Genomic DNA, 24,647 nt, shown 5'->3' on the forward strand with positions numbered 1-24,647 from the left:
CTCCTTACGTTTTTTCTGTTATTTTTCTCTCTATCCCTTTGTGTCTTGTTAAGCTTTCTTTTTGTGTTTTTCTGACATATTCTCCATGTTTGTCCTGGATTTAATTTTTAATCACCTGTCCTGTTAGTGCTAAATGTTTTTTTTTTAAGTTTCAAATTTAACCAAATCCTTTTTTCCCCCCCTTACGAGAATATGCTTGATTTGTACCCTTTCTATCTCCTGTTTAAATATTTCCCATTGCTGGGCTATGGTTATATTTGCCATTTCCCCCCTTTCATTTAATCTGGGCAAGGTCCCTTTTTGTCTTGCTATAATTTATATTTTTCCAGTCAAATTTCATTGTCCTCGACTGTTCTCTTTTCTATTAAATTGAACCTAATTATATGGTGGTCATTGTTTCCCAGATACTCCCATCCTTTCAAGTCACCTACTTGCTCTGCTTAAATACCTAGAACTAGGCTAAGTCATGCATCCTTCCTTGTTAGAGGAACAACATACGAGGAAACAGTGCCAAATACACTGCAAACAAGCCTCTCCCTTTCCATCACAAACATTTTCCCATCTCAGTCTAGTCTTGGATATAATTAAAACATCCTACAATTATAACTTTATCGCTAATACATTTCTCTTTAAATTTGTCTGCAAATTTCAGCCTCAATTTTTTCTTCACTGCTTGGCGAGTTAGAATATATTCCCAGTAATGTGACCAATCCCTTCCTATTGCTCAGCTCAGTCCGAACGGAATCTCTTTAGTCTACGTCTCTATTTAAATCCTTACATCCTAGTCCTACGATATGGTTATGAATTAAGAGGACTACCCCTCCTCACATTTTTCCTTACTTATACCTCCTGAAAGCTTTATACCCAGGAATATTTAATTGCCAATCTTGACCCAGCTGCAGCCATGATTCAGGCACTGCGATTAGATCATAATTTTGTATTTCGATCAGATCCCCAATTAGGTTTCTTATCCTCTGTGCATTAATATACAATACATTTTAGTTTACATTCCTATATTTTGTCATTTATTCTTTTTCACTACCTTGTACTGTTCAACTTCTCTCCATATTCCCTGTGCACCTAAACTGAATTTCCCTCCCAAGCTGTTTACTCCACTCTCTTGCATTTCACCTCCCCCTGCTACAATCGATTAAACCCTCCCCCACAGCTCGTGAACCTTGTTGTGAGGGTAATGGTTACGGCTCTGTTCAGGTGTAGGCTGTCCCATTGGTGCAGCTCGCTCTTGCCCTAAAACTAACCTGAATGCCTCAGGAATCTGAGCCCTTCCTTCCTACAACACATCTCTAACCACATATACACATAGTAAGCATAAGTGACATGAATCTTGTCATTCATGTGGAAATGACTTATGAAATAATACTGGGCGGCCTGCGGGTGGCGCTGTCCAGGGAGTGTATAAATACTCGGGCACGGGCCCAGCTTGCTCGGAACATTCTTTAACAGGAACTAGTGAAGGACACAACTCGACCTCCATGTTGTAAAACAGTTGATTAAAGCTTTGTTTAACGCTTAGACCAAGTGCTTAGTAGTTTTCTTACGTCAATAAGCGCACGATCCATACCCATACATCAGACATGAGCTCCTCCCCAGCCTGAACATGTATAAAGCTGCCAGCCTCCCTTCTCCTGCCCAAGACACAAACTCAGAGTGGACACTTGCAACCCCTCTCCCCAGCGGTCAGGCATCAGCCAATGAAAAGCATAAAGGAATAAAGTAGCAGTAACACCAAAAAGATGCACTCTTTTTGACAAAAAGGGGATTTATTCTTTAAAATACCATGAATTAACTGAAATCCCATGGTTCTGTTGTTTTTCCAGTTCTGCTACACTCAACAGATGTTCAACTTAAGGAATTAGTATCTGAAAGCACTCATAAGGTTAACAGGATCTGCTGGTTGAATTATTTTCAGATATGCTGAACATGGATATTAATCATGTGACCATCTGAATGCCAGAGTGGATAAATACTGCCCTCTGCTTTTCAGTGCATGTCACCAGAGCGTACAGTCTTGTACAAGAGATACCTCAGTGTAACAGAGTACAACAAACCAGAGAGGTTCAGTGGTTGGGAGACCCTGAGTGAAGCTCTGGTGTAGCTTCTGTAAACCTCCAACACAGACAATTGAGGTACAGATGCAGGGCATCTTCCTGACCCTAATAACTGTTACCTTTAATTGTGCAACTCTTCTTAAAATTAAAATACAGGAAACTTTGGTTTATCCGGAGGTTGTATGGCCGGAAACCTCGATCTAACGGCAGAAGTCAGCAGCCGTTTTGGTTAGGTTTTTTTTCTTCTCCTAGCATTATTTTTTTTTTTTTTTATATAAAAACAGTCAAGCTCTGGAAAGCGTCTCTGTAGCTTAGCAACAGCTTCAGAGACGCTTCCAAGGTACGGGCCGAGTGTTTACAAGCTGTTGCTAAGCAACAGTGTTTGTTGTCAGATACGGAGATGAAAACCTCCGTATCCTTCAACATTAGTGCTGGTCTATCCGGAAGTTTTGATAGATCGGCAGCAGCTCGGTCCCGTCGGTGCCGGATATCGCGAAGTTTCCTGTATGTCCTTTTGTGACACATCAAAACACAAACTTTTTTTTTTTTTTTTTTTTTTAAGTTTCAGCCTTACAACTGAATGGAATATAGAAACACATGGCACGAGCGCAGAAACATCAAAATGTTAGCAGCTTTTCCAGTTGTGATAAGAGTAGATTTTTACAGAAGGGATTGCGATGAGAGATAATGTGCACTCATGAGCGACATCTCCGCACTCATTAAGCCCAACTGACTTTCAGCATCTTGGAAATCAATCCAAAACACCCTTTTAGTGACACCATTTTAAAACTTGGATTAGACTATTTGAAGCAATCCTTAAGCATTAAATTATGAAGCACATTCAAATTTAGACCAAGATTCCTGCTCGTTATTTCTGCTCGCTGAGTGGAACAATAGTAAAGCTTAGGGCAGAGGCCGACAGCTGCAGGGTTGAAGAGTGTCTTTCAAAACACACTGCACCAAGGCCAAGACATGCGTCAACACATTCCCTCCTTGGGTGGATATTATGTTCTCACTCATTTTTATCTCTCCATGGGGCCCTGCTGGGCCAGTATTCCCATCAATGTTTCAATACACAATATTAGCTGCATTATGATGTTAGACGCTGTGAAATATTCCAAATAAAGCGCATTATAATGAGGGATGTCACTTTTATTCTTAGTTTTGCCCAAAGATCTGAAACAAGATAACAGCTGTGTTGTGTGAATTTCCCACAATCATCTGCACTACACAATTACTGCAGGCACCGTATTCAAGATTACTCAGCAGCTAACACTATTAGTCACATTTATGAGTCTGACCTGAGGCTCTGACAACAATACAATCAGGTTCTGCTCAAGAGAACGTTCCAAGGAAGTGAGGTCATGGAAATAGTGAAGGCTCCTGCTGGCATATTGTTGCAAGACTACAGTCAGGTGGGTACATGGTAGCACTAATTGGCCTGGTCTGGATAATGAAGTGGAGCATGCAGGTGACCCGAGGGGAACATTTGAGATACAGTGACCACAATATAATTAGATTCAGTTTAAGATAAGAAAAGGAAAAAAAGGAAAAAGAAACAGAGTAATTGACTGAAAAAGAAAAGTCAATTAGAGCAAGATAAGAAAGGAACCTTGTCTGGATAAAATGGGGGAAAAAAATTGGCAAATAGAACTTTACATCAACAACGGGAAAATATTGAAATGCAAGGGTGCATTCGGATAAGAAAACAAGTATATCAAGCCATATTGAAAGAGATTATAGGAAGCAGAAAGCAATGGGGCAGCGGTTAAAGTAAGTTACTTAGACTGTAAAAGTGTGGTGAGTGATGCTCCACAGGGGTCTGCGTTTGGGCAACTCGGATTTACTTTATGCATAAATAATTTGGACGAACAAATTGACAGAACAATCTCAGAATATGCTGACGATTCCAAATTGGAGTATGACAAATTCTAACAAAGACTATGGAAGACTACAGAAGGTCACAGGTAGGCTAGCAGGGTGGGCAGATAGGTGACAGATGCAGTTCAATGTTGAAAAATATGAAATAATACCATTTCAGATGTATTTGTATTCCAAAATCTAACATTTTAAATGAAGTAGAGTAGCAGAGAGACTTAGGTGTGCAGATACTCTGGTCGCTATGAAGTGTTGAGTGTAAATAGTGATAGGTCGTTTCTACTGATCAGTGATATGGTAACTTGAGGACATCAATTTAAAATGAACACAAATAGAATTAAAGGGGGAGGTTAAAAAAAATATTTTCAGAGAGTGACTAGAATGTGAAATTCTCTGCCACAAACAGTTGTTGAAGGCAAATCCAGAAACACACCAAAAAAGGACGAGATAGTGGCCTTGAAAAGGAGGAATAGTGCAGGATATGGGGACCAAACTGGAGGGTAGGATTAAACTAGGTGGCTCTTGGAGAAAACAGCAGCACAGACTTGATGAGCCAAATGGCATATTTCTGTGCTGTAACATTCTAAGATTCCACAAATGTAACAATGGTACAAGTAACAATATATTGTTGAGTAGGTATCACTGATGTGCATCTCACATACACTAAAGTGGTTCAGTCCCAACACAGCTTGCCAAACAGAAAATGTTGGAAAACACTAAGCAGATCAGGCATCTTCTATGGAGAAACAGATTTAATGTTTCAGATCAACAACAGCTTGTATTTCTATAGCGCCTTTAACGTAGCAAAACATTCCCAAGGCGCTTCACATGGGTATTAAAAGACAAAAAATTTGACAGTGCCACTTAAGGAGAAATTAGGGCAGGTGGCTAAAAGCTTGGTCAAAGAGGTAGGTTTTAAGGAGCGTCTTAAAGGAGGAAAGAGAGGTAGTGAGGCGGAGAGGTTTAGGCAGGGAATTCCAGAGCTTATGGCCTAGGCAACAGAAGGCACAGCCACCAATGGTTGAGCGATTATAATCAGGGATGCTCAAGAGTGCATAATTGGAGTGCAGATTTCTCGTGGGGGGGGGGGGGGGGCGTTTGTGGGGCTGAAGGAGATTACAGAGATGGTGGGGGGTGGGGGGCGAGGCCATGGAAAGATTTGAAAACAAGGATGAGAATTTTGAAATCGAGGCGATGCTTAACCAGGAGCCAATGTAGGTCAGCGATCACAGGGGTCATGGGTGAACGGGACTTGGTGCAAGCTAGGACACAGGCAGCCGAGTTTTGGATCACCTCTAGTTTACGTAGTGTAGAATGTGGGAGGCCAGCCAGGAGTGCATTGGAATAGTCAAGTCTAGAGGTAACAAAGGCATGGATGAGGGTTTCAGCAGCGGATGAGCTGAGGCAAGGGCGGAGACGGGCAATGTTACGGAGGTGGAAATAGGCGGTCTTAGTTATGCTGCGAATATGTGATCAGAAGCTCATTTCAGGGTCAAATATGACACCAAGGTTGTGAACAGTGTGGTTCAGCCTCAGACAGATGCTAGGGAGAGGGATGGAGTCAGTGGCTTGGGAACGGAGTTTGTGGCGGGGACTGAAAACAATGGCTTCGGTCTTCCCAATATTTAATTGGAGAAAATTTCTGCTCATCCAGAACTGGATGTCGGACAAGCAGTCTGACAATTTAGAGACCGTGGAGGGGTCGAGAGAAGTGACCTTCCATCAGCAGATAATCGACCCGAAACATTAACTCTGTTTCTCTCTCCACAGATGCTGCCTAACTTGTGGAGTGCTTTCCAGCATTTTCTGTTTTTATTTCAGATTTCCAGCATCCGCAGTATTTTGCTTTTTTTCTAAGTGTTAATATGCATCTCTACAAGTGTACAAGAACAAGAACCGACACGGCCACATACACAAGTTGCACAGTTCAAGTCCCTAATGAACTGTAAGCTTTAACCCAAAGTACACTGCATGTAGCTGAAGAAACATCGAAATATCTTTCTACACTTCGTGATCAATAACTCACATTTACTTCCATCACAAAAGCTTGTATGCTGTGCTTATGAAAGTCATGATTGAGACCCCAAAGAGATGTACAAATACCATGTTTACACATTAAAAGCAATGATTTACCGCAGTTGTGCAAGCGCTTGTCTCAGTTATGACTTTTATAGAATCTATCCAACACCCACAACATATTCTGTGTAACTGCAGCATAGAAACATTACTGCTATAAACTGGTTGGCCTTTTCTCCTGCACTCACTGCAATGAGACCACACCTTGAGTATTGTGTGCAGTTTTGGTCGCCTTATCTGAGGAAGGATGTTCTTGCCATGGAGGGAGTGCAGCGAAGATTCACCAGACTGATACCTGGGATGGCAGGAATGACGTATGAGGAGAGATTGGGTCGATTAGGCTTATATTCGCTAGAGTTTAGAAGAATGAGAGGGGATCTCATTGAAACTTATAAAAATTCTAACAGGACTAGACAGACTAGATGCAGGAAGGATGTTCCCGATGGCTGGGGAGTCCAGAACCAGGGGTCACAGTCTAAGGGGTAAGCCATTTAGGACAGCGATGAGGAGGAATTTCTTCACCCAGAGTGTGGTGAACCTGTGGAATTCTCTACCACACAGGGCAGTTGAGGCCAATTCATTAAATATATTCAAGAAGGAGTTAGATATATTTCTTAAGGCTAAAGGGATCAAGGGGTATGGTGAGAAAGCAGGGACAGGGTACTGAATTTGGATGATCAGCCATGATCTCATTAAATGGCGGAACAAGCTCGAGGGGCCGAATGGCCTACTCCTGCTCCTATCTTCTATGTTTCTATGTTTAATCTACACTCTTCAACGCAGAGAACAGGAAAATGACTTTCAGGCTTGCCTACAATTACAAAGGCGCTCTTGATCTGTATTCGGCTGCAGATCTATACAGATGCGAGATAATTTTTTCCCCCGATCATAAAAACAAGCGACTTTTTTATTAAATTCGTTTATGGGATCTGGGCGTCACCGGCAAGGCCAGCATTTATTGCCCATCCCTAATTTCCCCACTATTGGCACGTGTGGAAAAAGTCTGATTGAGAATTAAGACAATGTTTTCTAAAACTTCTCCACCTATTAAAACCAGGTTAGTCCCACAACTTAAGCCAAACACAGTGCCTCATGAAGGGTTGCATCACTACCAGGTGCAATGTCACTTATTTCATCTTCCATCCTCCCCTGAATGGTCTTCTGTTTGGCCCCCTCCTTGCCATGATATCGTTATTCATATACCAATTACTTTTGGGCATCTTACCCAGGTGGCCACTATTCATCTGGAAGCCCTGACAATGAATGGTGGCAGGCTATTCAATCACAAGGACATCACACCCAAGCCTAATTCTGTCCTTGAACAGATGATCACAGGGCCAATTCGTGTTCCATACAACAACATTAGGTAACGTAGCAAAGCCTAGTGATCAAACCCGAGTCTTTCCTGGTCTGTGTGGCTCAGCTATTCAATGAGCAATGGTGGGAGTTTCAGCATTTTACATTATATACAAACCTTTATCTTTCACTTTGCACATCACAGTCAATTGGTACACTCCGGGAACATAGTAACAGGTGCAGGCCATTCAGCCCCTTGAGCCTGTTCTACCATTCAATTAGACCATGGCTGATCTGTACCTCAGCTCCATTTATCCATTGTTGCTCCATATCCCTACCCAACAAATATCTATCTAGCTCAGTCTTGAAAATTTCCATAGGTCCAGCATCCACAGCCTTCTGGGGGAAGAGAGTTCCTGATTTTTACTACTCTAATGAAAAAGTGCATCCTGATTTCACTTCTGAATGACCTAGCTCTAATTTTAAGATTATACTCTCTTGTTCTGGATTCCCTCCCCCCACTAGAGGATACAGCTTCGCTGTTCTGTATCTACCCTATCGAAGCACTTTATCCTTTTAAACACCTCGATTAGATCACCCTTCAACCTTCTAATCAAGAGAATTCAAAGTCTGACCAAGGCTCTCTACAACTGAAGCATCACTTCCTCCCCTTTGTAATCCGGCCCCTTGAGATAAAGGCCAGCATTCCATTAGCCTTTTTGAACCTGTGCACTAGGTTTTAGTGATTTGTGTACACGGACACTCAAATTCCTATGCTCCTCCGTAGTTCCAAGTCACTCACCATTAAGAAAATAACAGGCTACAGTTGGAGCTGGTCATTAATTTATAACATGCATTTTCCTCCAGTCATTTTTTCTTAGAATAGCTCTTTGCTATCCAAGTCCCCCAAAAAATGTTGTCCACTCTTCTTCAAATGGCTATGATTCAGGTTGTCGGACAGTCCGACAGGCAGCAGCAGCTCTCTCGCGCTTCACCCAAGAAGCCATATTTCATCTCAACAGGGTGTGCTTGAGGACTGCCCAATGCGGGGGCATTAAACAACGATCAAGAGCAGAAACCGTGGATTGCTTTCTTTTTGCTCCTCCCTCTGCCAAAAGGTGCAGCGGCCAACTGGAGCACAATCCATTGTTCCAGTTGGTATCGGTTAATTCAACACAGACGCAGGAGAAAAGCTGTGATTTTTATGACTCAGCACACCTCTCTATTTACCCACTAAACCATCAGCATTCTGCAATCTTTGAATTTAAATTACCCACACATTAAAAGGTCAATACTAAATTCAGACCAACTGAGCAAAAAGTGAACTTAATAGAATTTTTCTTACAGAAACCAGAAGCATACGGCGGAAAGAAAGGGGCACTAGAAATATAGTAACCAACCTGCCAACACGCTTCAGCCGCTCGGAGCGGAAATTCTCATAATGCAGATCCTGGGTGACTTCCTGTAGATCCTGCATGTGCGTCCTGAAAGAACAAAGTAAGGGTTTTAAATAAACAATTCGACCCAAGTCAATGTTCTCCCGTTCCCCTCTACTTCTTTCCTATTTTCAAACATCCATTCCTGCAAGTGCAGACTCTTGCTTGGGGGGGAGGGGGGGGGGGGGCAGTTCCTTGGGCAGTGGTGTTCCCTCAGTATTTCAACCCAGTTATTCATCATGCCAAACTGCGAGTCCTAGCAGGCCACTCAACTGTGGAGGGTCCAGCTCTAGCCATGCCCTCACGTTAGCACTTTCCAGAAGGAGTCGTTGGATAATAATCAAAAATAAGAACCCTGGCTGATTCTTTTCCAGTCTAGCTGCAGTAAGGCCAGCTGCATTGCCACACTGTACGAGATCAACCAAGTCAGTACAAACTGGGCACCAAAACTGGGATCTTCCGAGTCAGCATGGCAATACCACATCAAACATGCATTTACCTACTGCACCACTGGGGATTCCCAGTGTTTTCAAAAATACACTATCAGGTCAGTTTACAATGGGTATTTTGGTCAGACTTGATCCAGATTTCTATTCATTGGCCTTTCCATACAGCTTAGATAAAGGACTGCAGTGCTACTATGGAGGTGGCAGTGTCTTGTCCTAATGTGGACAGTCAGAACCTATCACACATTACAGCTAACAACAGCACTGGAGGGTGATAAATTTGTTCAAAGCAATGGTTCAGCCACTTCAGTGTAGTGTAGTGAGAGCCCCATTATAAAAAATACATTACAGCCAAAGAGTGCAGTAGATTCACCAGGACGATACCAGAGATGAGAAACTGTAGCTATTAGTAGAGAATCGAGATACTGGGATTATTTACGCTGTGGCAGAGAAGGCCTGGGGGAAATTTAATAGAAGGTAGGGGTCAGTGATGAGCGGACATCAATTTAAAATTATCACTAGCAGAACAAGGAGAGGTTGGAAGAAATTTATTTTCGCAGAGTTGTAAGAGTATCAGTGCTTTGCCTCAGGGAGAGGCTGAGGTCGAGATCAGTGTATCTTCAAACAGAAGAGTAGATACACATTTGAAGCAGGGGATAGAGTGTCATTGGGAGACAGCGCAGCAGCAGGATTAGTTTTGCCCTGCTCCAGCAAAGAGCAGGCACAGACACGATGAGCCAAATAACCTCCCTGTGCTGTAAATTTCCATGGTTCTATGGTCGGCAACTTATTTTGGAGGTGCTTGATTACATCATGCACTGCACAATGCCTTGTGTAAAACTGGTGAAGACACCACAGCCAAGTTTCACACCAGCAGCCAGGGTAGATCTTCCCTCAATGAGAGTGTGCTAGTATCACATGTCTCCCACCACACACACCTCACGTTCACTTCCCCATCAGGAGCCTCGTATCCCAGCTCTAATGTCGTTTAAGTTCCGTGTCACGTTCCTACTTATTCCACTAGCTCCAAAATAACAGAATACTGAACATTGAACCATGAGACAACACCCAAAATAGTTTCATAAATCTTCTAAAACTCTTGCATCAATTTAAGCCAGCGGTGTCTCATTCGTAACAGTTTACCCCCTACCCCCAATAATACTGCCCACATGTACTTGTACAGAGTAAGAAGCCCACTAGCAAATGTACTGTATGGGATAAAGCAGCAATACTGTTAATAGCACATCTTTATAATGCTATCAACTAGTGAGAGAGTGAGAAGGTAGTATAGTCCCCACCACTTATACCATCCACGCTTAGCACGGGCAGTCGCCTATATTGAACAAATGGCACTAACCATTTCCCATTACCATAGGAGTTGATTACAAAGGCGGCACTTAATGTATTTCAGCCAAATTCAGGTCTTCAAACAGTTTCGATCAGTTTTTTTACACCTTGTTAAAGTGCAATTACCTTTGTGATGAGAGCCTGGATGCAACTGTCACAAATCTCGGCTGCCCGAGTCCTAACTCGCACCAAGTCCCGTTCGCCCAACTGCCCTGTGCTCGCTGACCTACATTGGATCCCGGTTAAGCAGCACCTCGATTTCAAAATTCTCATCCTTGTTTTCAAATCCCTCCATGGCCTCGCCCCTCCCCATCTCTGTAATCTCCTCCAGCCCTACAACCACCCCCCTCCCCCAAGATATCTGCGCTCCTCTAAATCTGCCCTCTTGAGCATCCCTGATTATAAACGCTCAGCCTTTGGTGGCCGTGCCTTCTGTTGCCTAGGCCCCAAGCTCTGGAATTCCCTGCCTAAACCTCTCCGCCTCGCTACCTCTTTTTCTCCTTTAAGACGCTCCTTAAAACCTACCTCTTTGACCAAGCTTTTGGTCACCTGCCCTAATTTCTCATGTGGCTCGGTGTCAAATTTTTTGTCTTAAAATACTCCTGTGCAGCGCCGTGGGATGTTTTACGATGTTAAAGGCGCTATATAAATATATAAGTTGTTGTTGTAGCAAATAATTAGAGATGGCTGCCAAGTGAGATTTACTGGGTTTAAAAAAAAATGTTGGTTACCTTTTTGGTTTTACTGTGCACCGCGCACGCCTAACTCAACCACTCTCCTGTGTCCCAGTCCTCTAAGCTGATCACTGTAATCCTCTCAGCCACTAGAGGGCCAACTATTCCAACAATTCACTGGCAGATGCTGGAAAAGAACGATCCCTAGCGGCAATTTCACAAGTAGCCTGCTGCTGACAAGCAACACTTCATATTACTCAAGGCAGCAGAGCTTTGGTCTAACTGAAGTTTTTATTGGCTGTAGGAGCCCTACAGAAGATCCTTGAATTTGCTCCAAGACAGTAAAATAGGATTTCCGGAGCCAAGCGCGTCAACACGGATTCAAAGCCACTCACTGATCGTGTGCCAATCTCCCCATTGAGGCATCTGTCAAATTGTCCACTCAAGCCTCATAGTCTACTCAGAAGAAAATACTTCAAAGAAAAGTGTGTGCGTGATTGGCTCCAACTGGCTGCGCAGTTCATTCCTGAGCTGAAGCTGGTACTTGCTTAGCTGCAGGCAGGGTCTGGTTGATGCAGCACACACTGCTCCATGTTATACCCACCACCAACAGAGGGTACTGGTTCACCACTGAAATTATGCAGTACATAAAGGACGATTCATTTTCAAAAATTCACCATAACTTGGGAATCCATCACAAAATAGATCTTTCTTCAAAGGTCAACCAGATTTTGAACCATTTAAAAAGCCAACAGTTCCATTAACTCATTCCTTTATCAACAATGGCGTAGAAAGTAAGAAACCATGCCTTTGTTTTCCTTGTCCATTTTCTTTCTTCCTCTTCCTAGCTGGCTCCTAATGCACATCTGCTGGTTGCATGCTTATATTTTGTCCAAGTGACAGCGAGCCTTTTCCAGGCTATTTGACTACAGGAGGCATCACAGCCAAGCCCAATACTATTCTCACCTGATGTCCACACATGTGCATTTTCAGCAGGATACTGGATAGCAACCAAGAACAGGAATCCTGGCCGGCCAATGTTCCTATACCTGCACCAACATTGCAGAGGCCAATTATAATGCCTAATTGCTGTCGTGGCTGATGTCAATTAATTCAGCACAAACAGGGGATCGAAACGGGGAACTTGCTGGTCTGATGATTCTGATACTCACTGGAATAGCTCAACTGGGTTTGTGTAATAAGAAATGCCCACAGTAAGCAATACAGATACATCTCAAGTAAAACAAGTTCCAATTTCAGATAAAGTTGCAGTTGCAACATTCTAGTTTTTTACATTTACACTGCAGTACCGTAACAATAATTTGATACTTAGATTCTCTTCTACATGATAGAAGATGGCTATTATGTACAAGGTTACAACAGACGCCAGTTCATCCTACAATCCAAGAGTAAAGCTCATGTTATTTGGTCTGCAACATATGGGACAACCTTGAAATGTACTGCTGCATATTTTTCTAGTGCCTAAATATTTACAGTCCCCTCCACTTATAGCAGGCGCCTTGTAATGTTCCCTCTAATTTTCTTTTTCGTGCACGGTCCATTCAAATTTTCACGCATGCGCGGTTTCTTCCATGTAAAAGCCGGCGATCAGCCCATGTGGGACCTCCAGACCGCTGTGCGGCTTAGTGGGAACATCGGCGCCTTGGTGTTGCCGTGATTTGCCCACTGTACGCGGTGGATGGTAAAACCAAAAAAGTAAGCAACTTATTCTTCAAAAACAGGAAATCTCACTTAGCAACCACCTCTAATTGTTAACAGTTGCCTCCAGAATCTCATCACGGAGGTAATTGCACTTGAACGAGGTGTGAACAGCTGACTGAAACTGTTTGAAGACCTGACTTTGGCTGGAATCAGCAAGACCTTTTAAATGGGTAAATACTTATTGAACTGCCCAAAATAGTCAGCGCCCATAATACATCAGAAGCAATGCCTTTATAATTGAATTATATGGTAACGGGAAATTGGTTCGTGCTATTTGCCAGATATAGGTGGAGGCCCGTGCTAAGCGTGGACGGTGTAAGTGCTGGGGACTGCATATCATGTGTGATGTCATCTACACCATATTTTTCATTCTTTTCATGAAGATCACAGTATAGCTTTGGTTTTCCAAGGCTCCGTGCCAACAGCGGAGCCTCATTATGGGCGTGTGAAGCTCAAATTCAGCTGCGCGACATTGCGTGCCGGATTCGCAGCCGGACTGATTTTGCATCCAGAAGTTTTGGTGCGCAAGAGAAGGCTACAATACCAGTGAACGCAAGCCTCAATTACTTGGAGTAAGTTATTCAAAATAGGTGCTATGCCAAATTTTAAAACTTCACCCTGAGCTATGCTCCCAGCAATCACTTTGCCCATATAAAATGGGCACAATTGACCCAAAGCCTGGCCTACTGTAGGTGCTTTCTTAAAGCTAGGTTAACATTTGGATAATTGCTTTTTTCATTCATTTGCATTTTAGGACTGCTGTATTATGTACTGTTCACTTTTTAGTGAAACCCTTTGTTTTGCATCAAAAGATTTTCCTGCAGTCTTTTTATCGCTGCTGCTTTGCAACTTGTAGCTAGCAAAGTGCCGAGTGTGGCAATTTCTTTGGATGTTCCTGCTGCATTATATAAATGAGGATCATTTCACTAGGGATCACCATGTGATGACACCTCACGAGATCTTTATGCACCCATATGACTGTACCATAGCATATCTGGGGAGACCAGCTCCACCCTCACTGGAGAGTTTGTGACACAGTTAGTCCAACTGCTCCAGGCTGACCTGAAGACAACTTCAAGAACGGAGACAACTCTTCCTTTAGTTGTGAAGGCTTCAACGGTACAGGGTCGCTCTGGGCCACCACAGGGGACACATGTCAAATCAGTCCGGTGCTTGTAAATACATAAAGTGACAGATGTCATATTTGCCAGGGGAACCTTTAATGGCCTAGATGAAGGGACCGAGTGTAATGTATCCAAGTTTGATGATACAAAGCTAGGTGGGACAATAAGCTGTGAGGAGAACACACAGTCTGCAAAGGGATATAGATAAGACTAATTGAGTGGGCAGTAAGGTGGCAGATGGAGTATAATGTAGGGAAATGTGAGGTTATTCACTTTGGTAGGAAGAATAGAAGAACAGAATATTTTTTAAATGGTGAGAAACTTTTAAATGTTGGTGTTCAGAGAGATTTGGGTGTCCTCGTGCAAGAAACACAGAAAGCTGGCATGCAGGTACAGCAAGCAATAAGGAGGGCAAATGGCATGTTGGCCTTTATTGCAAGGGGGGTTTGGAGTACAAGAGTAAGGAAGTCTTGCTATAATTGTACAGGGCCTTGGTGAGACCACACCTGGAGTAGTGTGCAGTTTTGGTCTCCTTATCTAAGGAAGGATATACTTGCCTTGGAGGTGGTGCAACAAAGGTTCACTAGAATGATTCCTGGGATGAGAGGGCTGTCCTATGAGGAGAGATTGTGTAGAATGGGCCTATACTCTCTGGAGTTTAGAAGAATGAGAGGTGATCTCATTGAAACATACAAGATTCTGAAGGGGCTTGACAGGGTAGATGCGGAGAGGTTTCCCCTGGCTGGAGTGACTAGAACTAGGGGACATAGTCTCAGGCTAAGGGGTCGGCCATTCACTACCGAGATGAGGAGGAATTTCTTCACTCAGGGTTGTGAATCTTTGGAATTCTCTGCCCCAGAGGGCTGTGAATGCTGAGTCTTTGAGTCTATTAAAGGCTGAGATAGATAGATTTTTGGACTCATGGGGAATCAAGCGATATGGAGAGCGGGCGGGAAAGTGGAATTGAGGTCAATGATCAGCCATGATCTTATTGAATGGCGGAGTAGGCTCGAGGGGCCGTATGGCCTACTGCTGCTCTTATTTCTTATGTTCTTATGTTGACCACCATCATGACTTTCCTGCAGCTGGAATGGGCACAGACCTCTTCCCAGGTGGCAGGCTTCCCAAGAGTCTAGAGCATTACAGATGGCTCCCACATAGGCAATCTCCATAACTCCTTGTGTAGCATGCATGCTGCGTCTGGCAGAGATTTCAGTGCAAGTTATGATTGGACCCCACTAGAATTGAGCCCTACACCTTTGTACATTCCCCTGCCCGTTCCCTTTTATTTTTAAACCTATTATTGATTCGGTTTCCACCACTGTTTCTGGCAAGCTATTCCATGTCCCAGCAAATTATTGTACACAAAAATTTCTATTGCTCCCTCCCTTTGTTTGGGTGATGATCTCATCCCTGGTATCATCTTAGTGAATCTCTTCTACACCCTTTCCATGGCCTTAACATACTTCCTACAGTAAATGTCTAAAACTGAATATAATATTCTAACTGCACCATAACCACTGATTAGTATAGGCTTAGCATTGTTACCTCTTAGCTTTTATACACAATGCCCTATTTTTTAAAATGTAGGATCAACTTATCCTTTCACAGACAGAGAGAGAGACACAGAGAGAGAAAGAGAGAACATAACTTGCATTCATATAGTGCCTTTAACTTTAAGGAGTGTAATCAGACAAAAACTGAGCCAAAGGAGACATTAGGAGAGGTAACCAACAACTTGGTCAAAGAGATAGGTCTTAAAGGAGGGGAGGTGGCGAGGAGGGTCTTAAAGGAGGGGAGGTGGAGGTGTTTAGGAAGCGAATTCCAGAGCTTAAAGCCTAGATGGCTGAAGGAACAGCTGCCAGTGGTGAGGTGCAGGATGTGGGAGATGGACAAGAGGCCAGTGTTGGAGGAATGTAGAGTTCCCAGAGGGTTGTAGGGCTGGAGGAGGTTCCAGAGATAGGGAGGGGGCGAAGCCAGAGGGATTGAAAACAAGCTCAAGAATTTTAAAATTGAGGCGTTGCTGGACTGGGAACCAATGTAGGTCAGCGAGCACAGAGGTGATGGGTAAATGAGACTTGGTGCGAGTTAGAATACAGGCAGTAGAGTTCTGAATGACCAAGTTTATGCAGGGTGGAATTTGGGAGGCCGGCCAGGAGAGCCTTGGAATAGTCGAGTCTGGAGGTAACAAAAGTATGGATGACGGTTTCAGCAACAGACAGACTGAGGCCAGGGTGGAGGTTGCGAACTGTCTGTTAAAAAGGCATATGGGATCCTTGGCTTTATAAATAGAGGCATAGAGTTCAAAAGCAAGGAAGTTATGCTAAACCTTTAGAGAACACTGGTTAGGCCCCAGCTGGAGTATTGTGTCCAATTATGGGCACCACACTTTAGAAAGAACGTCAAGACCTTAGAGAGGGTGCAGGGGAGATTACTAGAATGGTACCAGGGATGAAAGACTTCAGTTACGTCGAGAGACTAGGGAAACTGGGGTTGTTATCCTTAGAGCAGAAAAGGTTATGGCGAGATTTGAAAGAGGTGTTCAAAATCATAGGATTTTGATAGGGTAAATAAGGAGAAACTGTTTCCAGTGGTAGAAGGTCGGTAACCAGTGGACACCGATTTAAGGTGACTGGCAAAAGAACCAGAGGCGACATGAGGAAAAACATTTGTACGCAGCAAGTTATGATGATCTGGAATACACTGCCTGAAAGGGTGGTGGAAGCAGATTTACCAATAACTTTCAAAAGGGAATTGTATAAATACTTGAAGTGGAAAAATTTGCAGGGCTATGGGAAAAGGGCAGGGGAGTGGGACCAATTGGTTATTCTTTCAAACAGCTGGCACAGGCACGAAGGGCTGAATGGCCTTCTTCTGTACTGTATCATTCTAGGATTCGATCTGCACTGCTTTTGCTGTTCGTTACAATCCTGGGCAGTTTGTAATCTTCTTGTTCCCTCTCCTCTGAGTTCACGGCCCTCCTTTCCTCCCTCAATCTCTCCCTTCATGTCAACTCCCCCACCCATATACACAGCCACTCCCTCGATCTCATCATTTCACGTGGCCTCGCCATTCCCTCCGTAACCTTCACCGATGAGGGAATCTCCGACCATTTCCTTATATCACTCTCTACCCATATTTCCCCTTCCCCCTCCTAAACCCACTTCTTTTTGTATCCGCCCCTGGAAAAAATTCTCCCTCAAGTCCCTTACCACTGCACTAATTCCCAACTACCTAGCCTTTGGCCTACAATTCTCCATGACATCTCTGCAGCTACTGACTTACTAAATCACACCCTCTCCACCACCTTTGATGCCCGTGTCCCCACGAAATTCATTACACACACTCACTCTAGTCGTTCCCTCTGGTATACCTCTCATCTCTGCTCCCTTACATCCAAGGGACGCAGACTTGAACGTCTTTGTCGGATAACTGGTCTAATCATCCATCACCAGATTTAGCTCGATCCTACAAAGCACTACCGGGTCCTGCTCTCCATCACTAAAACCACCCACTACTCAAAGATCATCCAGGACGGCAAAAATAACACCAGGCTTCTCTTCTCCACCACTAACTGTCTTCTCAAACCACCCACCCTGCCTCCTCCTCCCTCACCTCCAACAATAAATGTGAGGAGCTCATGGACTTTTGTTAAAAATATCGACAGCATCCAATCAACTGCTTCAGCTTTTAATTCCCTCCCTTCCCCGAGCCCACTGGACCGTACTTCCTCTGTTTTCCCCCTGCCCTAACCCTAAATTTGCATATTTCTCTGTCTTCCCTCTTGCCCCTTCAAAGTTCATCTCGTCAATGAGACTGACCACCTGCTCTCTCGACCCTATTCCTACTAAATTGCTGACAACCCAACTTTCCTTCCTGCTCCCATGTTAGAGGATATTGTCAATAGTTCTCTCTGCTCCAGTATGGTTCCCCCTTTCCTTCAAATCTGCCATCATCACCCCTCGCCAAAAAACAACTCTTGACCCCTCCGTCCTTGCAAACTATCACCCCATCGCCAACCTCCCCTTCCTCTCCAAAGTTCTTGAACGTATTGTCGCCTCCCAAATCCGTGCCTACCTTTCCCAGGACTCCTTGTTTAAATCCTTTCAATCAGGCTTCCGCCCCTGCCACAGTACTGAAACTGCAGACAAATGACATTCTAATTGACTCCGACAAAGGTAATCTATCCCTTCTTGTCCTTCTGGACCTGTCCGTCGCCTTTGACACAGTTGACCACAAAATTCTGCTCCAACGCCTCTCCACCGTCGTCCAGCTGGATGGGACTGCACTCGCCTGATTTCATTCCTTTCTTTCCAGCCGTAACCAAAGAATCATCTGCAATGGTTTCTCTTCCCGATCCTGCACTGTCACCTCTGGTGTCCCCCAAGGATCTATGCTTGGCCCCCTCCTATTTCTCATCTACATGCTGCCCCTCGGTGACATCGTCCGACAACACAATGCGAGTTTTCACATGTATGCTGATGATACCCAGTAGAAATTTCCTCCAATTAAATATCGGGAAGACCGAAGCCATTGTCTTTGGTTTATGCCACAAACTCCGTTCCCTTTCCACTGATTCGATCTCTCTCCCTGGCCACTGTCTAAGGCTGACCAAGTCTGTTCGCAAACTTGGTGTCATTTTTGACCACGAATTCAGCTTCCTACCTCATATCTGTTCTATCATAAGACCGACTAGTTCCACCTTCGTAATATCGCCAGACTCCGCCCTTACCTCAACTTATCTGCTGCTGAAACCTCATCCATGCCTTTATCACCACTAGACTTGACTATTCCAACAAACTCCTGGCTGGCCCCCCTAGTTCTACCCTCCATAAACTTGGTCATCCAAATCTCTGCCACCCGTGTGCTAACTCGCACCAAGTCCCATCTCTGCTTCCTGACCTACATTGGCTCCCAGTTAAAATTCTCATCCTTGTTTTCAAACCCCCTCCATGGCCTCGCCCCCTCCTTATCTCTAATCTCCTCCAGCCCTATAATCCCCCTAGGCCTCTGCGCTCCACCTATTCTGGCCTTTTGAACATCCCTGATTTTATGCTCCACCATTGGCAGTCGTGCCTTCAGATGCCTAGGTCCTAAGCTCTGAAATTCCCTCCCTAAATCTCTCCACTTCTCTTTCCTCCTTTAAGACGCTCCTTAAAACCTACCTCTGCAACCAAGCTTTTGGTCATCTGCCTCATCATCTGCTTATATGGTTTGGTGTAAAAAACATCTTTTTAATACTCCTGCGAAGCGCCTTGGGACATTTTATTACGTTAAAGGTGCTATATAAATATAGAAAGTTGTTGTTGTTCTTAATACTTCGTTCTATATTGAGCTGACCCTGCATATCCCCTTGGCTCGGGCTAGGAGCCGCCTGACCGATTTGGATTTGGGAGTCTCCTTCCCTCCTTTTTGCCTGGTTTATCAACTCTTTGCTTCACTCTCTGAATCTCGTCACTGGCCTCAAATGAAGAACCTCATCTCAAGTTTTCTCATGCAAGGACAGCAGCAGCAAGGGTAGATTGTTTGAGGAGGGGTGTGATGACGGAAGATTTAAAGAGAGGGGGACAGTACCAGAGGAGAGAGAACTGTTTACAATATTAGCCAGCACGGTGGCTAGGCAGGGAAGTTGGGTTGTCAGTTTAGTGGGAATAGAATCGAGAGAGCAGGGGGTGGATCTCATGGACAGGATTAGCTTGGAGAAGGCATGAGGGGCGAAAGCAGAGAAACTAGAAAAAGATGCAAAATAACAACAGAAAACGCTGGAAAAACTCAGCAGGCCAGGCGACATTTGTGGAGAGAGAAACAGAGTTAACGTTTCAGGTCGAAGACCCTTCGTCAGAACTGAGAAAGATGCAATTGCAGGGCTAGGGCGGGGTGCAAGAGCTTGGCTTGGTGGGCTGGGTGAGGGAGGCATGCGGCAACTGAACAGTTGGTCTAAAATTTAGTGACAAACAAGTCCATGAGTTCCTCTCACTTGTTGGAGGCGAAGATGGAGGGGGCAGGGAAGAGGGGTTTAAGGAGGTGGTTGGTAGTGGAAAAAAGAAGCCGGGGGTTACCTTTGCATTTCAAGAGGATCCTGGAGTAGGAGAAGAGCAGGACCCAATAGTACTTGATGTAGTCCAGCTAGATCTGGCAATGAATGCTTACACCAGATGTCCACCATAAGAGTTGAAATCTGTGTCCAGGGGAAGATTGGGATATAGATATAGATCTAACTTTGCAATGCGATCTACAGTTCAGGAATCCATCCTACAGACTTTACCAGATCCATATTCATAACATTTCCCCAAAACAATTAAGGCCATAGAATGTGGCTAACACAGCACCAGCAGTCTCACGAGCAACACTGAAAATGCTGCTTAAAATCATACAAGAGCTACATTAGGGATTAAGTGAAGAACAATTGGTTTTAAAAACATGACAAACATGAGAAGAAATATTTGGCTTGAGCAGGCAATGGAAATAATATGAAAAAAAGCATTAAACAGAATGCCAACGTTTAACAGATTTCCTGCAAAGGGTTGGAATTGATGCAAAAGACATGAACCTTATTAGAAACCTTCAATAGGAATGAGCTGCAGTATGAGTTGACAAAATAGACAAAAAATCATGAGTTAGACAAGGAATGGCTATATCACCCAATCTTTTTAATACATACTCTGATTTAATTAAGAGACACATCATGAATGACTTAAAAATAGTTGGGTTTGAGATCAATAAACCTGGTGAGTGTATAATACAGTAATGACTGCAGATGCAAGAGAAGGGGGGGACTTGAAAAGGTTTGGCAGAGACTGAAGTAAGTGATGAAAACACAAAACCAAGAGAACCTTTCAAAACTGACATTTAGCTGAACAATGTGGAAGTAGAGCAAGATGATAAAATTGATTACTTCATTATTCACATCATATGGGCAAAGCAACACAAGTTAAATGAAGGACAGCAACTGCGAAAGAGACCTTTAACAACATGGAGTTTCTATGCAACAAAAACATCAAGGTGGTGATAAAAAGAAAAATGCTTAAATGTTTTGTGATCAGCATTGCTCAGATGTGAAAAGTGGACCTTGAGTGTTTAAGATAGTTTAAATTATGGTATTAGGCTGAAAATTAGCTGGGTATGGCGACTGACGAATGAGAGTCTTTGAATTAACACAAGAAAAGAGAAGTGATGAGGCTTGACGCAAGAAAACTACTAGGCACTTGGTCTAAGCGTTAAACAAAGCTTTAATCAACTGTTTTACAACATGGAGGTCTAGTTGTGTCCTTCACTAGTTCCTGTTAAGAATGTCCTGCGCAAGCTGGGCCTGTGCCCGAGTATTTATACTCTCCCTGGACAAAGCCACCCGCAGGCCGCTCAGTTGATTCATGTCATGGCTGATGTTAAGAACAATGCCACAATATTCAGAATTCACAAGGAAATATGCTGGGTTGTTTCTGTTTGGAAATGGAGATCGTAATAGATCACAAGACAGGTAAAGAATAATGTGGCTAGATGATGTGAAGGAATGGGTTTGTGTGCCATCACAGACAGATACAACACTCCTGTATAGAGATGGGAAAGTGTGGCGTATACTAGTCACCAACCACTGGAATGGAAAAGGAGACGTATATAGACATACGAACAAAAAATATCTTTGAACGTATTGTTGCCTCCCAAATCCGTATGCATCTCCCCTACAACTCTGTCTGGATCTCCCCAATCAGGCTGTCATCTCTGCCACAGCACCAAAATGACCTTAACCAAAGTCACGAATGACATTCTCTATGACTGTAATCACAGTGCATCAACCCTCCTCAATTTCTCGGATACGGTCGATCATACAATCCTGTAACAAATCTCTGTTGCCATTTCTTGGTTCCACTTTTACCTATCCAATTATAGCCAAAGCATCTTCAGCAACACGTTCGTTTTCCACTACCACACTATTATCTACAGAGTACTCCAAAAATCTAGTCTTGCACCCCTTTCTCTTCCTCTACGTACTGCCCCTTGGCAATAAAATCAAGAGTCAGAGTCAGCTTCCACACATACTGATGACAATCAGCTCTACCTCTCCACCACCTGTCTCGACCCATCCATAGCCTCTTGTTGTCAAACTGCTTATCCAGCAGTGGATGCACTGAAATTTCCTCCAGCTAAACTTTGGGAAGACCACAAACTCTGTACACTTGCCACTGATTCATTCCGTCACCATCCCCGACCACCGTCTCAGGTTGAACCAGAACTTTCACAAACTTTGGCGTCCTATTCGATCCTGATCCGAGCTTCAGACCCCATATGCTCTCCGTTACATAGACTGCCTACATTGGTTCGTAACATTGCCCGCCTCCGCCCCTCTGCTGCCGAAACCCTCATCCATGCCTTTGCCACTTCCAGATTCCACAAGTCAATGTTCTCCTGGCCAATATTCCAGCTTCCACCTTCCATATCCTTTAGCTCATCCAAAACCACTGCCCATATTCTATCCCACACCAAGTCCCACTCACTAATCACCTCTACTTTCACTGACCTATATGGGTACCCAAAGCATCAAATTTAAAATTCTCATCTTTTATTTAAATCCCTTCATGGCTTCGCCCCTTCCTATCTCTATCCTCATCCAGCCCTACAAACTTCCCAACCCCCTTGCTCACCGTTTCTCTGACTATGGTCTTTTGTACAACCCCCTGCCTTCACCCCACCACTGACGGCAGTGTTTTCAGCTGCCAAGGGCGAAGCGCTGGAATTTCCTCGCTGAACCCCTCTGTCTTCACCTCGTTTAATAGCCTCCTTAAAACCCAACTCTTTGACCAATCAACCCTGCTAATATCTCCTTTGTTGGCTTGGCATCCTTTTATTGATTACACCTCAGAATTGCTTTGAATGCTCTCCTATGTTAAAAGTACTATACAAATGGAAGTAGTTGTGGAGGTTGTAGTTATAAAGACTTGTGGAATAGGATTTATCTTTCATTATTAGCCACTGACCATGAAATCACTCAGGGGTTATCAGGTCACCACACTAGTATCTTGCAGATTTCAGGTATGGATCCTATATTTTACCATATTCTTCATGAGTCTGATTAGGTTTAAAAGACGTTTTAAACACCACTAGGGTTTTTTATTCTGCAATAACCAGGGAGCTGAGCTTGGAAGATTGGTTTGCGACAGGAAAACTTGGGGCCATTCTGCATACATCAGTAAACAGCAGGTAGAACCTGTGATACTACCCTTTGGAGGCTGCTTATTTTACAAGGAAGCCAATTAAAGAAAGAAAAAGACGACTTACATTTATATAGCACCTTTTACGACCACCAGACGTCTCAAAGCGCTTTACAGCCAATGAAGTACTTTTGGAGTGGTCACTGTTGTAATGTGGGAAACGCAGCAGCCAATTTGCGCACAGCAAGCTCCCACAAACAGCAATGTGATAATGACTAGATAATCTGTTTTTATTATGTTGATTGAAGGATAAATATTGGCCAGAACACCAGGAATAACTCCCCTGCTCCTCTTCGAAATAGTGCCATGGGATCTTTTACGTCCACTTGAGAGAGCAGACGGGGTCTCGGTTTAACGTCTCATCCGAAAGACGGCACCTCCGACAGTGCAGCACACCCTCTGCACTGCACAGGAGTGTCAGCCTAGCTTAATGTGCTCAGGTCCCTGGAGTGAGACTTGAACCCACAACCTTCTGACTCAGAGGTGAGGGTGCTACCCACTGAGCCACAGCTGACACGCCAAGAGTAAAGTAACATTTTTTTAAAATGACATCAGGACAGAAGTAAAGCAGATGTACACAGGGAGAATTTAAAAGGGCAAGAGTGGAGTTTAGTGACATAAATAGACATGAAGGCAGTAAGAAACAGCAGGAGTTGACAGTTAGGATGGTCACAAAGGTGTAAAGCTAAAGCTGGGAAACTTCCTGAAAGTGGGTCTGACCATAAACGTCACGAGGTGGTTGTATTGACACATGATATCAAGATGAAGATGGACAGGAGGACAGTAAAGGCCTGGACAGCAGAAGAATGCAAGAGATAATTCTCAACCTGGGCTTGCTTTGAAAACGATGGTGCAAACAACAAAAAACACTATTGTGCACATCGAACTCCCAGAGACTCGGGGGGCCTGTATTACATGTCAGTGTCACTGCCAAACTAAACATCTTGTAAACTAATACAGAAGACAAAGTGGAGCTCATCTCAAATCAGCAGAATCTTCGACTCGCGTTAACCCTCGCATAACATATTGTTATAAACCCCCTCATTAGTAGAGTTTAACTAAGTCCGGCATTACCAGCTCTGCTTATTACAGCCTCTGCATTCTTGGTATAAAAGCAAAATATTGTGGATGCTGGAAATTCGAAATAAAAACAGAAAATGCTGGAAATACTCAGCAGGTCAGGCAGTATCTGTGGAGAGAGAAACAGAGTTAATGTTTCAGGTCGATGACTAAGGGTTATCGACCTGAAACATTAACTCTGTTTCTCCCTCCACAGATGCTGCCTGACCTGCTGAGTATTTCCAGCATTTTCTGTTGTTATTTCTGCATTCTTGGCGTTGCTTTCAGTTTCTTAAAATCTTACCTATCCCTGT

At 43.8% G+C, this 24,647-nt stretch overlaps 1 protein-coding gene across 2 annotated transcripts in view; it reads right to left on the reverse strand.

The window, feature by feature from the left end:
* Positions 1-24,647, reverse strand: part of LOC147104559 (septin-2) — a 177,377-nt gene that overhangs the window by 49,115 nt on the left and 103,615 nt on the right. The window contains exons 11-12 of one of the 2 annotated variants that reach the window (XR_015072360.1): positions 20,128-20,246; positions 8,717-8,803 (exon numbers count right to left, since the gene is read on the reverse strand). Coding sequence is in view for 1 of the 2 variants with exons in the window: in XM_085961955.1 (XP_085818081.1) it covers positions 8,720-8,803 (84 nt within the window). In the remaining variant the exon portion in view is untranslated. Of the gene's footprint in view, positions 1-8,716; positions 8,804-20,127; positions 20,247-24,647 lie in introns of those variants that run through there. The other variant, XM_085961955.1, reaches the window with a different exon arrangement.

Source organism: Somniosus microcephalus, chromosome 19 (assembly GCF_052327205.1).
Source record: "Somniosus microcephalus isolate GS21.2 chromosome 19, FLI_Smic_1.0, whole genome shotgun sequence".
In the NCBI taxonomy this organism is placed as follows: Eukaryota; Metazoa; Chordata; class Chondrichthyes; order Squaliformes; family Somniosidae; genus Somniosus; species Somniosus microcephalus.